The sequence below is a fragment of the Tinamus guttatus genome, unplaced genomic scaffold, assembly GCF_059628265.1.
Source record: "Tinamus guttatus ecotype Peru unplaced genomic scaffold, ASM5962826v1 Tinamus_guttatus_pri_ptg000086l, whole genome shotgun sequence".
Taxonomy (NCBI): Eukaryota; Metazoa; Chordata; class Aves; order Tinamiformes; family Tinamidae; genus Tinamus; species Tinamus guttatus.
Genome location: NW_028288620.1, coordinates 2,853,527 through 2,868,281, shown reverse-complemented (window position 1 = coordinate 2,868,281; position 14,755 = coordinate 2,853,527). Strand labels below are relative to the sequence as shown.

General features: G+C 38.8%; 1 protein-coding gene across 10 annotated transcripts in view; it reads right to left on the bottom strand.

The window, feature by feature from the left end:
• Positions 1-14,280, bottom strand: part of EYA1 (EYA transcriptional coactivator and phosphatase 1) — a 79,404-nt gene extending 65,124 nt beyond the window's left edge. For 4 of the 10 annotated variants that reach the window (XM_010225437.2, XM_010225438.2, XM_088520335.1 and 1 more), the window contains exons 1-2: positions 14,153-14,280; positions 901-981 (exon numbers count right to left, since the gene is read on the bottom strand). In XM_010225437.2, the coding sequence (XP_010223739.1) occupies positions 901-981; positions 14,153-14,276 (205 nt within the window). In that variant the 5' untranslated portion in view covers positions 14,277-14,280. Of the gene's footprint in view, positions 1-900; positions 982-7,624; positions 7,637-12,302; positions 12,372-13,576; positions 13,592-14,152 lie in introns of all 10 variants that reach the window. The other 6 variants (XM_088520330.1, XM_088520331.1, XM_088520333.1 and 3 more) reach the window with 4 other exon arrangements.
• Positions 14,281-14,755: the final 475 nt, after the last annotated feature.

The window sequence follows — 14,755 nt, the reverse complement described above, 5'->3', positions numbered from 1 at the left end:
CTCCGGGAGCGCTCAACAAGCAGGGACTAAAGCAGAGAGCTGCTCTCTCATCCTTCCGCACTCTGGCTTTTTTCATGGCACATGATGCATATATATATAATGTTATGGCCCAGGATTTAGTCACATCACCACAGACCTACATAGCTACTGCTTTCCTCTTCTTTTAAAGATTTAAAATATTCTAGAAACCTCATTTGCCTTTAAGGTCTGCCCCTTTCATCCTCAACTGCATACACAGAAAATGAGGAATATCAGCAGGGTAGGAAAAGGCTGGTTACTTGCAGCCTTAGTGGTTGTGAGATGTCAAATTTTGCTGCTCTGGAAATGTAATGCCACTACTAGATCCCTGCTTTGTTTTGATTTGTGCCATAAAAACGATGTGCTAGAAATACCACTGTTAATCCGTAGGTATGTAAAACTGCAAACATCTTGGGGCTTTCTCACAGTATTTGCCTTACGAATGTCAGCAGCTAAGATGTGCTTGGCTTCCAGTAAGGAGGGAAAAAAAAAAGAAAAAAAAAAAAAAAAAGACTGACAAAAATACCTCGATAATAACAAATTACAACAGAAAAACGAAGAAGACTTTCACCTCAATTACAACACAAACCACAGAGGCAGATATGTTTACTCATAGAAAACAAAAGAGTAATTACTTTGGGCCAGACTGCTCCGCAGCTCCCCGGTGAGACTCTTAATGAAGACACCAGTGGACATCAGTGATACTATATGGTTTTCGCTCAGGGGAAACTCTTACTGACTTGAATAAGACGAGCAGAAATAGGGATAAGCTGCAAAGTGCGCCAAACTTTTCAAACATTTGTGCACAGGTTTAGGCCATATGGGAAAAGAAAATAATGAGTGAAAGACCACTGAGCATTAAGACCTTTGTTTTGTTCTTACCTGATCCTGAGAAATTGTCTAAAGACCCGTCTGCGGTAGTAGTAGTAGCAATCTCACTGCTGCTCATTGGTTCTGTTTTAACTATAGAAATATAAATAAAATATATTCTATATGCACCTAGTACTCTTGCACACACATGCACACACGCTCACAGTCACAAATTCAATAAAACAAACATATGCCAAAAATGTTTAAATCATGGCTAGTGATATTTTGCATTTTATGTACTTGTGTGTACAGACAATGCAAAATACTGGCAGCTACGATTTACACATACATATAAAATGATCAAGAGAGTTATTTCTGTCCCCAAGGAATAAAAGCCACTGTAACAAATGAGAAGTCCCCATGCAACTCTCTGCACCTGTCTTGACTCCTCTTAAACCTCCAGACCCAGCAAGAAGGAGCTACATTTAGATCAGGTCAAAGAGACATTTGCAAGCTTGAAACACAATGATTTAAGATTAAAATATATATATATTTTTTAAATGGTTTTGTCAGAGCTCTAGTGAAAATGTTCCAATCCAAATTAATTTGCAGAGGAAAAATGAAAATTTCAAATGAAATAAAAGAAAAAAAAATGCTTTAATCACAGTAGATTTCTGCTCTGAAAATAAAAAGGAACTCCCTACTCAGCAGCACTGGATAAAGAAGATATTTTACTAAAAAGAATGCTTTTATATTTTATTCTCTTTCCATCAGAAATTAAACACAGCTGTCAGAGACTAAAAAAGGATGAGAGTAAGAGAGATTCACTCCTGGCTCGTGCAATATCCTAATTAATTGTTGACTACTGGCTTTTAGTAAAGCCTCTCTTCTGCTAACAAATCTCACTTTCTGTTGCTACGGTGCAATGCCAGTGCCTCAGTCTCCAGAGACAGGGCTGATCCGGCATGGATTCAAGCAGCACCCATTCCCAGCGAGTTGCGGCAGCGCACGGCCATGTGTCAGCTCCCGTCTCACACGCGCAGCTTTTGGAGTTCCAGCATACGAAAGCAAGCATGAGGATGGTGTTTCACAAAGCAACAGAGCTGATTTTACGATCTGCATCCCGAGAAGGATCTTGTTGACATGGAGTCACTGCTTCCTACGCACCGGCGTTGGTAAATATCTGACCTTTCAGTGGGGCAATTCAGTTCAATAAGATGGCAGAAAAGTAATCCAGGAAAAATAAGGTGAACTACATCCTATCTGACACCTAAAGCCTTAGTGTCACCTTGACGCTAAGTGTGTGTGTGTGTGCCTGTCTTTGTAAGAATATATAGATAGGAATTGCAACCATCATTAACATAGACCCTTTTTCACTAGATTTGCAAAGGCTGGAGGGGACCTTTTCCCTTTTGATGAAGGACCTTTCTCTTCTTTGTCAATACAAATTCTTATTTCCACATCTCACTATTTCTTTCACCTGACCTCACCCAAGGGATTTGCATGCAGTCTCTCAAGATTTTACGAATCACCTTCTACTTCCATTTGATTCTCACACAGAAGTTTTGTCTGTGCCAGCTAACTCAGGAGATCAGTAGTAGCTCCACGCAGAATTCAGAAAGAAGTGGAGCCCAATGGGAAGAGATTTATAGAGAGAAGCAGTTGGTGCAGAGGGTCTGGTAGCCACAACTGGCTGTTTTAGGGGCATTACTTCATACAAGGTTTAACCTTGTCCCAAGGACACAGTGCCCACAACAGCTGGAGCACACTGGCCGCACTCCTGGTTAGGAGATTGCCTTCGAGACAGCACAGTCAGAACCACAACTCCAATCCAAACCTATTGCTTAGGAACACAAGGTTGTCCAGACAGTCATTTCACTACTAAATATGTAAAGTCTAATACACAGATTTAAAAAAAAAAAAAAAGTGTCCAGTCCAAGTCATTTTCAGGAAACTGCCAGAATTTTACAAATGTTCTACATTAAATGCAGAGATCCGGAGTTACACCTACACTATCTTCTGCTTTCTCTTAAAAGTTTTTCACCAATGCATTTTGCAATGAGGCTCTGAATCAGTCCAGCTTCAAAAACTGCTCCAGCCTTCCCAAAACTCTGCAAGTCTTCCTAGCCTAACTTCCTTAATGCAATTATACCTTTGGGAATAGCAAGAAAGGATGTTTTTCGCTATAGCTGACAACTGAGAGGGGGGAAAAGAAAGGAAGAGAAGAAAGATCAACCCAATTTGGGGTAAAGGTTCACAGGAAGAAAGATTTCAGTATGTGCCTTCTTCCAACTCTTTCCTTGTTCTATCTTGGGGAAATGATTATTTTATTCCTTGTAAAATAAAATACTATTCTTTTGGATCACTGTAACTTGCAGCCTTAGGACTAGGCTGAGACACTTCCCACAACACAGAGACCTAGTATCGTTCGCCCCCAGTCTGGATCTTAGACACCTTTGTTAAAGATATGAGTTGAGGAACAATCTAATCAAAATGGAAGGACTCATGAGCAGTATTTTAGTATAAGAGTGGCTAGAGCCGAATCTGTTTACTTGACACACTGCTTCTTAGGATATAGGAAAAATATATGAAAAACACTTCAGTGTCTTCTTCATGGAAATTGATTCTATTTGCTGATTAATATGCTCACTAAATTTTTGATAACAGCTGCTTCAGTCTCCTCCTCTCTCAACTGTTGTGTTTCCTGAATATATGAAAAATAGGATAAGAAAGGCTGCCCATGTTGTTCCTGATTTGGATATATGTTAGTAAGGTCAGAATAAACAAGCCCTATCATTCCTTCTTTAGAAATGACCATGACCTTAACAGACCTTTGTTCTGCAACTAGTTGAGAATTTAATAAAGATGGATAGAGACTGGAAAACCCTCCATTCCCCACGCACTTTAATCAAAATGCCAGAAAACAGCTATGTATTTCCTTCTGCCTGCAGCCTAAAAAATGTTTCAAAAGGATAAAAATTTGCTATACAAAGCGGAGAACTAAGAAGAAACAGCCGTGGTTTTCCCCATCAGAAAAACTCCATCATGAGGATTCTCACTGTAGATGGAGATCTGTCATTCGCCCTAGACAAAACAGGCCTCCAACATAGCAGACTTTTCCCCCAGAGCCATGTGGAAAGAGAACTGTGAAAGGAGCTGCTACTGTGGCAAGTGTCCGAGAATCCGTATCTATCACATGAAAATATGGAGCTGTCCATGCAAGCAAAGTTTTGGAAGGTCCCGGGTTATGTTGTGTGCAGCAAGCACAGATCCCAAACTCCCTTTTTACATGTTGCGTCTCTTCCCCAGGGCCTAGTAACGTGCTCCGTAAACATGTTCCGGATGGTGGCTCAGTCTCTTTTTCCAGTGTAATAATATTCCTGCAACCCGTTCTAAGCTTTCACAATTGGACACTGGCAAATCTGTGTCACTTCTATACAGAACGCGTTGCGAGTTTTCCAGGCATTCCCAACGGCATGCACAGTTCTGGCAGATGCCAAAGAGAGCAAAGCAAAAGAGTTCCCATTTCTGCTCTTCCAGTACCAGAGTAGAACTTAGCAAGACATTATTAGGCTCACATCAGAGAGAGACTTTGTTTTATCAATATGCTACTAAGTTTTAATGCTGGCGAATGACTCACTCTGTAAGAAAACAGAGTATGAACAAGAACTTCAAGAAATCTGATGGATTCCTCATCTGCTGCAAAAATTAAACACTTATCGAGAACTACTAATTTAGATTTGATTGAGAGAGTTAAATATCTGTGTCACCGGAAAGATATTTTTCTCTATTATTTTTCTCTTCCTATTTATTGACGAGGTTTTAAAAACAAGAATTAAAAAGAGACTGTGTAAGAAAATGACACAAAAGAATAATAGGGAAAAAAATAAGACTAGCAGATAATCAATCTATAAAAGACATGGAAAATGAAGCACAAAAATTCTCAGGTAGCATAACTGCTGATCGAGCTCTAAATTGGTTGTCAAAATGCTTCATCTTAAGACACTTTTAGAACGTAAGCACTATGCGCCGTGTTTTGTCAGCAATATTGCAAGAGGTGGTTAGTGATGAATTACAAATTAGTTTCTGAACTCCACTAGGAGAGAGTGCTTGATATCAGAACCCACAAACTCATGTGGTTGTATTATATGAATAAATGAGCAAAATGAAATCCGTCCTGGCTGACGGCTCTCAGTATTCATGAGGCACAAAGGTCTCAACAAAATAAATGAAGCGATTAATTTATACACATGCTTCTAAATACAAATCTTAGGCCCTAATTTGTTTTGTCTCAAGGTGATATATTGTGTGAGAAGAATTGCTTTAATATAATTGAACTAAAAATCAAAAATTTTGAACAGTTTTAATACTCTCCTAGGATGTTATTCCTGTGTTGTTTACATTCGGTGAAAAAAAAAGATTAGCACTGATATGTCTAGACATATACATGTCTAGAGTTTAACAGTATCATTAAAGCTACACAAAACATATCCACTTTATATTCCTTACTTAGATTCCTTTGATGTTACAAAGTCTTTTTTTTTAGCAAAAAAATTTACCACACTTAGACAGGTTGATCTATTTTTAAAATCCTACAGTTGCAATTTATATTTTAAAAGACCCTGAAATTTTGCATTTCCTCCAGTCTGCAGAGTTTATCCTTTAATCATGGCTCCACCTTATTTTCGGTTTCATCTGATAACACCTTTAGTATCTCTCTCACTTTCTCCCCCTTTTCTAGCACTAGCATTAAGCAAATGCAGAATTTAAACCTATTACTGTTTAAAAACAGAAAATTTCATAATGCTCACAAATTCTCAATCTTCAAACAACATTAGTAACTGCACAGTATGTTAATACAGCCTTTCACCTTTTCACAGCCTTGGTATATCTTGATCAAGTATTCCATGTGTTGATTACTAACCATACACTATTTTGCTTAATACTATGCCCTTTCGGTACCCAACAGAAGCCCAAATCTCACATGAAAGTTCAAAGATAATTATCGGTCAATAACAAAGGTACAAAAATTTTGATTTCTAAGCAAATGAAGCTTTCAAATATTTTGTTGAAATTTGAAATTTGAGCTGACTTCCAATATTTTAATAAATATTTGCTATTATATTATACTAATTGCTATTGAGGGCATCATCCTCTCCTGCTGTCACAGACAATCAAATGGTCAACTCTTGGCCATGAAGCCCGATAAACTTACTTGCTCCTGCTTCTCCGACCAGAAGATTCTTCCTGAGTCTCATTTGTCTGGGAATTACCAGGGGGTAATTACTGCAAGGTAATTTCCAGACTAAATTTACGTTCAGTTTTCAAAGAAAGTCCCCACCCAAAGAAGCACATTCTAGTTCAAGCCCAGACTATATCCTGCTCTATCTTCCTCTGATGTGAGAAGTCTCCACAAATCCTGTGGTATTCTGGCTACCGCTAGCCCCTAGCTTTCACTGCACATGTTTTTCCCCTGCAAACCTCATCTTCCGCTTGTACTGTGTACTGTAACTGAAAGAGCCTTAACTTAATTCTTCCTGCTCATCTGCAAGCAAAAATTCTTGAATTTACAAAGATATGGTACCACCACACCAATACAAAATCATAAAGAAAACTCAAAACCCCAATTGGGTGGAGGCAAGTTTTGATAATATTTGTAGCTGCTAATCAAGTTTTAAATCTGAATATTTATCTGATAAGCACAGCCATAAGCTAAAAAAGCTTCATTCACTCTGGCTAGGAAATCAGAATATCTGAATTAACATAGCATTCTTAACCCTTGACATTTTCATGTCAATTTATATCAAAGAATCTCCTGCCCAAATGGAGGCTGCATATACCCATAAAAAACCCTTTTAGAGGAGTTATGGTATATATTTTTATTTTATCTTTTTCTTCTTAGATCCTCTGTTGTGCATCTGACCACAGAAACTCCTTCTGCACATGGGCAGTAGTTTTCTCCACAAGGAGCACACGTGGTATCTACCAGAGCCGTTAATGGCAAAGGGGGGTGCTTCAGCTACCTTGCAGCATCCTCAGAGGTCTTCAAGCAATGAACAGAGGACCTCATGGGGAATTCAAGCCTGTTCTACCATTTTGGTGTACAAGATGCATCACTGAGGCATAAGCAGCAGAAGCAGAATGACAAGGCGGGCAAGACCTTTCACAAGCCTTAGCCAGGCTTTGGACTGCAGGGCTGATGGAGCTGGAGCCAGATTCACCATGACGAGGAGGGACAGCATCAGCCGGCCTTCCCCTCCCTGCAGCAGCAGCAGGAAACTCCCGGGCTGTCCAGCCAGACAACGTGGCACGGGTGCTGCTTGCCCGGTTTCAGCACTCACTGGCCCAGTTCGGGCATCGGCTAACTCTGAAGTGTCATCTTTTTTGATCTGCCTATGATAAGCAAATCCCTTCAGAAGTCTATGAGATCCAAATGGAAGTACCACAATGTCTGCAGGGTCACAGGACCCTGAAGATGCTGTCACCCTATTTTCTATTAAGGCGGGATTTTGTAGCTCGCACTTGGATGTCTTTTGCCTGTTCCCTGAAGTTCCTACCAGTACACACGGAGAGAGGGGGCTGGATTTCCTTCTGTTCTGCACTACTGGTCATGCTTATCTGCGGCAGAGGGTGACCCACCTACCACTACAATTGCACATATGCAGATCATGCATCACATAGAGCCTAGACGTGTTGGAAAGGCCCACGGGACAAGCCTGGAGGGCAGGCACAGTCCTTGATTACGCAGTGAAGGTCCTCACGGGTTCCTGGCATGGAGCCTTCATGGAGCCACCACGTGCCAGCAGGGCTTGGGGACCTCATGCACTCTGGGCAAGTGCCTCATGTCTCTCTGCTCTGCCCACTGCCGGGAATGGTACCTGCTGCAAACAACATACTCTGAGAAGCCTGTGAAAAGGGCTGATATTAAAATAATGATGCTTCCAAGACACTCCACTCATTTTTGCATTTTTGTTTCTTAAGTAGTTTTGTTATTTGGAGTATTTTCTTTCTCTCAAATGGCTCTGGGAATCAGTATTGCTACTGGCTTTTTTAATTTTATTTTATTTTAAGTAAGTTCCCCTTTCTCTTAAGAAAACACTGCAGGGGAAAATAAAGTGGTGATTTTTTTCTTTTCGCAAATACATGCACACACCTGCTGAAAAAGTGAGGAATATACAAATATTTAGAGGTCAGTCTCCTCACTCAAGACTTTGCAAAAGAAGTTGCTGGAATGAGGCGACAGACAAGTTTCATTGGCCAGAAGGCTCTGAAAGGGGAATAATAGAGCATTATGCTACATGTGCTCCAAATAGGCGGAAGGACTCCCAGGGAAGCAGAACAAAAGCACAGATAAGACAGTCTGGAAGGAAGCCAAGGTAATACAGCAGGAAAAAGGTAAGGAGCGGGGAAGAGAAAGGCAGCCCAAGTCTCCCCCTTGCCTTCACATAGACAGATGGAGTGATGAGTATCTGTTTTCCAGTCTCCAGAAGTGGCACCAGGTCAGAGACTAGCCCCTACAAGCCCCCAGGTTGCTTTTGCAGGGCTGCTTGGATGGGGACCACTTGCCACACAAGAGGCTCTTGTGCTCTTCCATGGTTCCCACATCAATAATTCCTCACACTAGTACCCCCCTTAATGCAAATATTAGTTCCATCTCCATAGGGGTTTATTTCAGGCTGTCTAAATGTGGAGGTGTATCAATTAAAATTCTCACACCACCAAGTCCTTCCTCACAAACACAGGTGTAGCACTTGAACATACACAACTGGCAGAAACTCCAGACACGAGCCGTTAAAAGATGCCAACAGTCTCCTAAAAGAGGATCATTTTGCCTGATTGGCATCAGCTCGCACAATATGTACCCTAAAATATACAAAAAATTATAATTACTGATTGTTAAAAAAAGGAAGAACTATTCATGCACAAGATTGACTGCAACAATAAAAGACTAATAAAAGACTAATAAAAGACAACTCGGTGTCTTTTTACTTGCAGAAATCCACATAACCATGTGAACAACATGTGCCACAGTGACAACCAGCTCATACTCTCTCTACAGGTGTCAATATTTTATTCCACTAGTTTATCATACTACTTTGCAGAGAGAGTCTTACGGAAATTACACATTTAATAAGGAGTGTAACATCTCAGAAAGCATAAATCCAAAAATAACATCCATTGCAAAACAAAGCAAGGTGCAATAGCTGGCCCGATAGCGAGTAACTGAGGATGAGGTAATTAGTTATGAAAAATTAGGACAAGTGCATGGCTTGGATAGTTTTGAGGAAGAAAACAGATTTTTGGTGGGGCTGTTTCTTGAAAAATGCTGTAAATTATATCTTCCTTTTTAGACAAAGGCTTTTGTTTTGAATATGCTATTGACTGTGAAGTATCTTTTGTATATGTATATGTAAACTCATTGTAACGTTATTTTCTTCTTTCATTAAAGGAACAGACAAACTTAAAGAGTTTTCTGATTTTTTTCGAATGCAGATGGACCTCTGTAGCTGCAGCTCTTAAATGTTGCAACAGGCCCAACCTGATAGACCTTGTTGCTCATCAGAGGCATCTACGTAACTTCACTGCTGATATATAGATCACAGGCACAGCCGGCTAATGGTGGTCTACCGAAAAGAAATTTGCCACTGAAGTCTTCAAATTCAAAGATCTCTTTCAAAAGTTTCTGGGAAAAGGCAGGTAAGATTTTTTTTTTTGCAAGTCCTCAGACAATGCCTAATACAAGTGTCTCTCCACTCTATAATATTACAAATGGACAGCAAACCTGCTGAGTAGTGCTGCCTTTTGAACCCTGAGGACGAATTTACATTCACCAGACTTAAGGCAACCTTTCTAATGGCCACCTTCCTGGTAGTCATCTGGTGGGGAGCTCTGAGTGCCTTTGTGTGGGATCTCATTCTCATGTTGCAGCAGGTACTTTAAGAGCAGGAGCTTTTTTTTTTTCCTTTCCAAAGGAATTTTGATGTCCAACTGCCTTTGAAGCCTCCCTCCCTATTTATCTTTGAAAATCTGAGCTTCAATTTGTTGTTCATTTTCCCTACCCACTTGATATAAAAATGTCTTCTCTTTTCCTTCTGTATACTCAAATAAGGGTGGAAGCACCTCTATACTCCTAATACAAATTAAATGTAGTTGCTTGGAAAACCACTGCGTCTTTTCCCAGTCTTCATTTCTTCTTTTTCATGATGGTTGCCTAAACCACCATAATCATGGGTCAGAGGCCTCTGTTTCTCACTACATGGAAGCCAAGAAAATTGATTCACGTTCTTAAGATAAAAGAAAAGATCATTTTAAGTAGAAAGCATCGAACTGGCCTCTGTGGAAAACAACTTTACATGTCATTACAATCTTTTAACTACTCCCAGCCTTTCCCCTTCAAAGTCGGTCCTGCTGTTGGAACAGCCTGTAGCTGCCTGATGAAAATTAATAAGTGGCAATTAGGTTATTGGTTCTTTAAGTCATTCTGTATCAACCCCCCACAGCAACTTGTTTGCTGACAAAGTAACTTTAGAGATAAGGCACGGCTTTTAAAATTGTAAGGCATTTTCTCCTTATTTACAGATTTTCCTAGGCAAGCCACACAGGGGCAAATTTTAAAGGTGTCCAGAGCATCTGATGTTCACTTAGACAGAGAACTTTTTTTTTCAAAAATACTTTAAAGGTTCAAATGTTTAAATGATCATGAAACATTCAAATCCTGCATTATTTATGATAGACCATCCTGTCCCTCTTAATATGACAAGATTGTCCTTTTTTTTTTTTTTGAATACTTTTAGCCAAACATTTTTTGTTACTCTTCTACTTTTGTACCTGGGAAATTCCTGACTGAATAAGATCAATAATTTTCCTGTAATTTCCCCAGAACTGCTTTGAGGTCCATGCTGCTTGACTGGCCCAGAGTAAAGGAGGAAAAAACAAATGCCAGCAAACGGATTTCTTACTGTCAGTATTTTCCTAATAATATTTATGATTTTTTTAAACCCAAATGATAAGGAAATTTTATTTTCCTCTCACAATGCAGAGGCCCACAGCTGTTCTCACAACTTGAGATGAGCTTAAAGGAAGTTTTGGTTTAGAGAACTAACTATACTCCATAAGAAGTTCACAGAAGAACTGCTGTCCAACGCAAGAATTAGTCAACTGATTTGTTTAGAAATTTTTAGATAGAAGAAAATAACTAAATAGCAATTGCCTTAAAAAAAAGACAATGAGATAAAAGAAGAGGAGGAAGAATTTCTCCAGATGTGGGCCGTGGACATCACTATTTGGTCAGTTTTGCACTATAACGATTTTGTTCTACCCATGAGAAATTAAGCACTCCAGAGTTACATAAAAGCTCACACAAAGAGTTATATAAAAGCTGCATGCAGGGATTAATCTAAGATTCAATCACACAACTAAACGCCCATTCAGTCCTTTGAAAATTTACCACTAAGTGTGAAGCTTAAAAATCCAGCTAATAACAGCGAGCTATCTTCCAACCACATCCTCTTGTAGAACAACATCAATAAGAGACAAGTCTGAAAGTGTGCCTTAGAGGAATCAATGAACATTTGTTTGAAACAGGGCCATTTCACTTCGGGACAGATTTTTCTTTTTCTTTCTTTCTTTTCCCTTTTTTTTTTTCTTTTTCTTTTTCTTTTTTATTTTTTTCTAATCTAGTGAACATATGCTTCACTTTGGGGTATGGAAAGCTGCCTAAATCACACCCAGAATCAAATCAAATTTAACATATCTTTACAACACATTTATAACATGCAAATATGTATATACCTGGAGGCCCCATTTCTCATTCACATGACAGCCCTCATGCCAAAAGAGGAGGGCGCTTTTCTATCAGTAAAAATGAGTGCATCAGTCAGAAGTCAGCTTCCCATAGCCTGCTTAACAAGTGAATGTTCAGCAACACCAATTTCTATTCCACGTGCAACAAACAAGCAAACCACACTGGAGCATTTTAAGGAAGGTGTTTGGCAACCCCACACACGTGCATCCTTATATCTGTGATTTGCACTTCAGTGAGATTCTGCTCCAAGAAATTCAGGAAAAGAAAAAATTTAACTTCACCCTTCATTAAAAATGAAAGCGTCACTACATTCACTCCATATTTTTCTTAGGCTTGTTTAGCAGCTAGAAGAACCCAAACCAAACATTTTCTCAAGATAAAACAGATTAACAGCAAAATTCCACCTATGGATTCTTAAGCATCTATTTAGCTTGCAAAATGTGACTCTTAGCACACATCTAGTTCAAAAACAAATGATTCTACAATATTTCTTTTCTTTTTTCTTTTTTTTTTCATTATTTGCCACTTGAGAGCAACCAGAGACAGGAATTGTAACATTAAAAAGTTTAGACCAGATTCCTCGAGCATGAGTTATTCCTGAGGACTCCTTTAGGACAACACCTTGAAATGCATGCTAACAGCACACTGCTGGTGTGTTCACCACAGCTACACAAACCTGCCGCGGTTTGTGTGCTGGTACTTAGTAACCAGTCTGCGGTGCTGAGGAGAATCATGTCACCTGGGGGGAAATTGCAAACAAAAGAAAGCTTTGACATCATCTCTGATGGTAAACGGGTATTTCAAGTTATATTTTGGGGGGAGAATTCACCCCAAATGAATAAACCTGAACTTCAAAATTCTTATGTCAGAGAAATAATTTAGTATAGTTTAATTTGCACTTGCCAATAAACTCGGATTGACAAACAGTGGTACTACTTCCAGAATTACTTGCTACGTGAGAGCAGTGCATGAATAGATACAATATAAAACTAATTTCTTGACAAAGCAATATTAAGAAACCAATGTTCAGAGCGTCTGTCTACACACAACAACTATGCGGAACAAAAAGCGTAGACAGATGGTGAATGTCTCTCAGCGTTTCAAGGAACACTTCCCATTTCGGGGCTACTAAAGAACATTCGAGTCACACACAAGGTAAAAAAGCTATTAAAATTTACAGCAAAACCCCTAGTGTTGAAGAAGGATTTTGATTCAAAAGGGTCAGATAATTTTGTCCTGTAGCAAAATCAGTATATACCCGATACTACTAAATAAAAATATATTAAGACTCTTGATATCATAAAGGAAGACTCATCTACTGAAGTGAAATACTTTTCTGCTTTAACACATTAAGCATTATTTTTTTTCCAAATTGCTTAAGTTTTGGATTTGCAACAATACTTTTACAACAGCAGCAGAAGTAAGTTATACACAACTCTGGCACAAAAGCCTGTTAATCTGATAACCCATAAGCCCTCCCAGTTACAGAGGACTCCAATTAGAACAAATAACAGAGATGTTTGGGGAATTGAGGGGGGAGGACATCTGTTTGACTGACATGTGCCTTTCCTGGAAGAATGCAATGCATGTCCAAAATCCTAAACAGCCTGACAGCACTAATACGATCCAGTTTATAGAAAAAAAATAAAAAAGAAAAAAAAGAAGACATATATTTGCTACAACAATTGCTTAACTATACATTTATATCAAAAAGTTGTATTTAATGCATTACTAGTTATTAGACTCATGTTTCTTTAAAGTCTCTCTGTATACAGCTAGCCAAAAACCATATATGATCTTTCCTACTACCGCCACAGCAATGTTACTCGAAAGAGTGTTCTTCAGTGCTTATTATATAAATCCTTCTGTATTTCATTATATGTCATTACTGGCAAAGCAGAAAAGTTGTTCTGCTGTTAGTATTCTACTGAGAACAAACATAACTTATCAACTGACTGACTGTTTCTTGAAAAATAGGTATCAGTTTACCCCATTGAATTACTACACCTGTTTGAATTTTGGCCACTCCATCAGAGCAGCAAGCTAGCCCTAGGAAATTTCAACACTCAGTTTTATTAGGCGACTTGACAAAGCTTTCAGAGCCTTGGGAGCTTGCAAGAAATACAAACATAAAAGAATACTGAAATAGTAAAAAAAAAAAAGGTAAGATTGTATTTTATAGAAAAAATAATTGCGGATACTTCCATTTCTCTCATCGATAAAATATGTTTTTGTTTTTTTCTAGAAGGATTTTTAAGTGTTGCACATTGAACCTACTCAATGTTGTACCTACTCAATGCACTCAAGCTACATGAAAGTAACATAAACCTGGAACAGGAGCTGCTGCTGCACGTTGATTATAGAAACTACTGTGAAACATTGAACATAACTTCCATACATCATAATACATGAACGCATAACACTTAATTTTTTTTCTCTCTAGCTTACTGATTGTAGGAACATTGAGGGAATAACGAGAAAAAAAAACTGAATGAATGAACTGAAAAAATGATAGCTCACCTTCTGTGCCATTGGGTGTCATGGAATTATTATTTAGATGGGCGTTATCAAGCTTTGGACCATTGGGGGATTCACTACTACCACTTAGTCGGCTATGAGGGCTGGCTAGATCCTGCATTTCCATAGACCTGAAAACAAGAGGCAACCACTTTTAATGACACATTCAACATGGATTAGAGAGGAATTGCCTGGAAGAAATACTGCCCACTATTAACAAACACCCTAAAATCACTTAGGTCAAAATGAACTGCTTTTCCCGACAGGATCTTTTCTCCTGTTAACCCTTTTATGGTTGCTCCATATACATAAATATTAACCAGCTGTCATGACTATTTTTGCATTTTCTGATAGAAGGAAATCTGGATAGAGTAGTGAGATTCAAACATTCGTGTCATCAGATATTTTAAAGTGTATGCAAAGACAGACTCGCCAATATATGAAGAAATACGTTCTCTTAAAAGAAATTAGCAGTGGGCTTTTTCATGATTTAGCACTCAGTGGCAATATAATGGGCCTCCAAACCAAATAAAACACTCGAAGCAATAGTGGAAACCCATCGTCTAGTGACAGGGAATGAGATATTCCTGATGTATGTGTTTACTC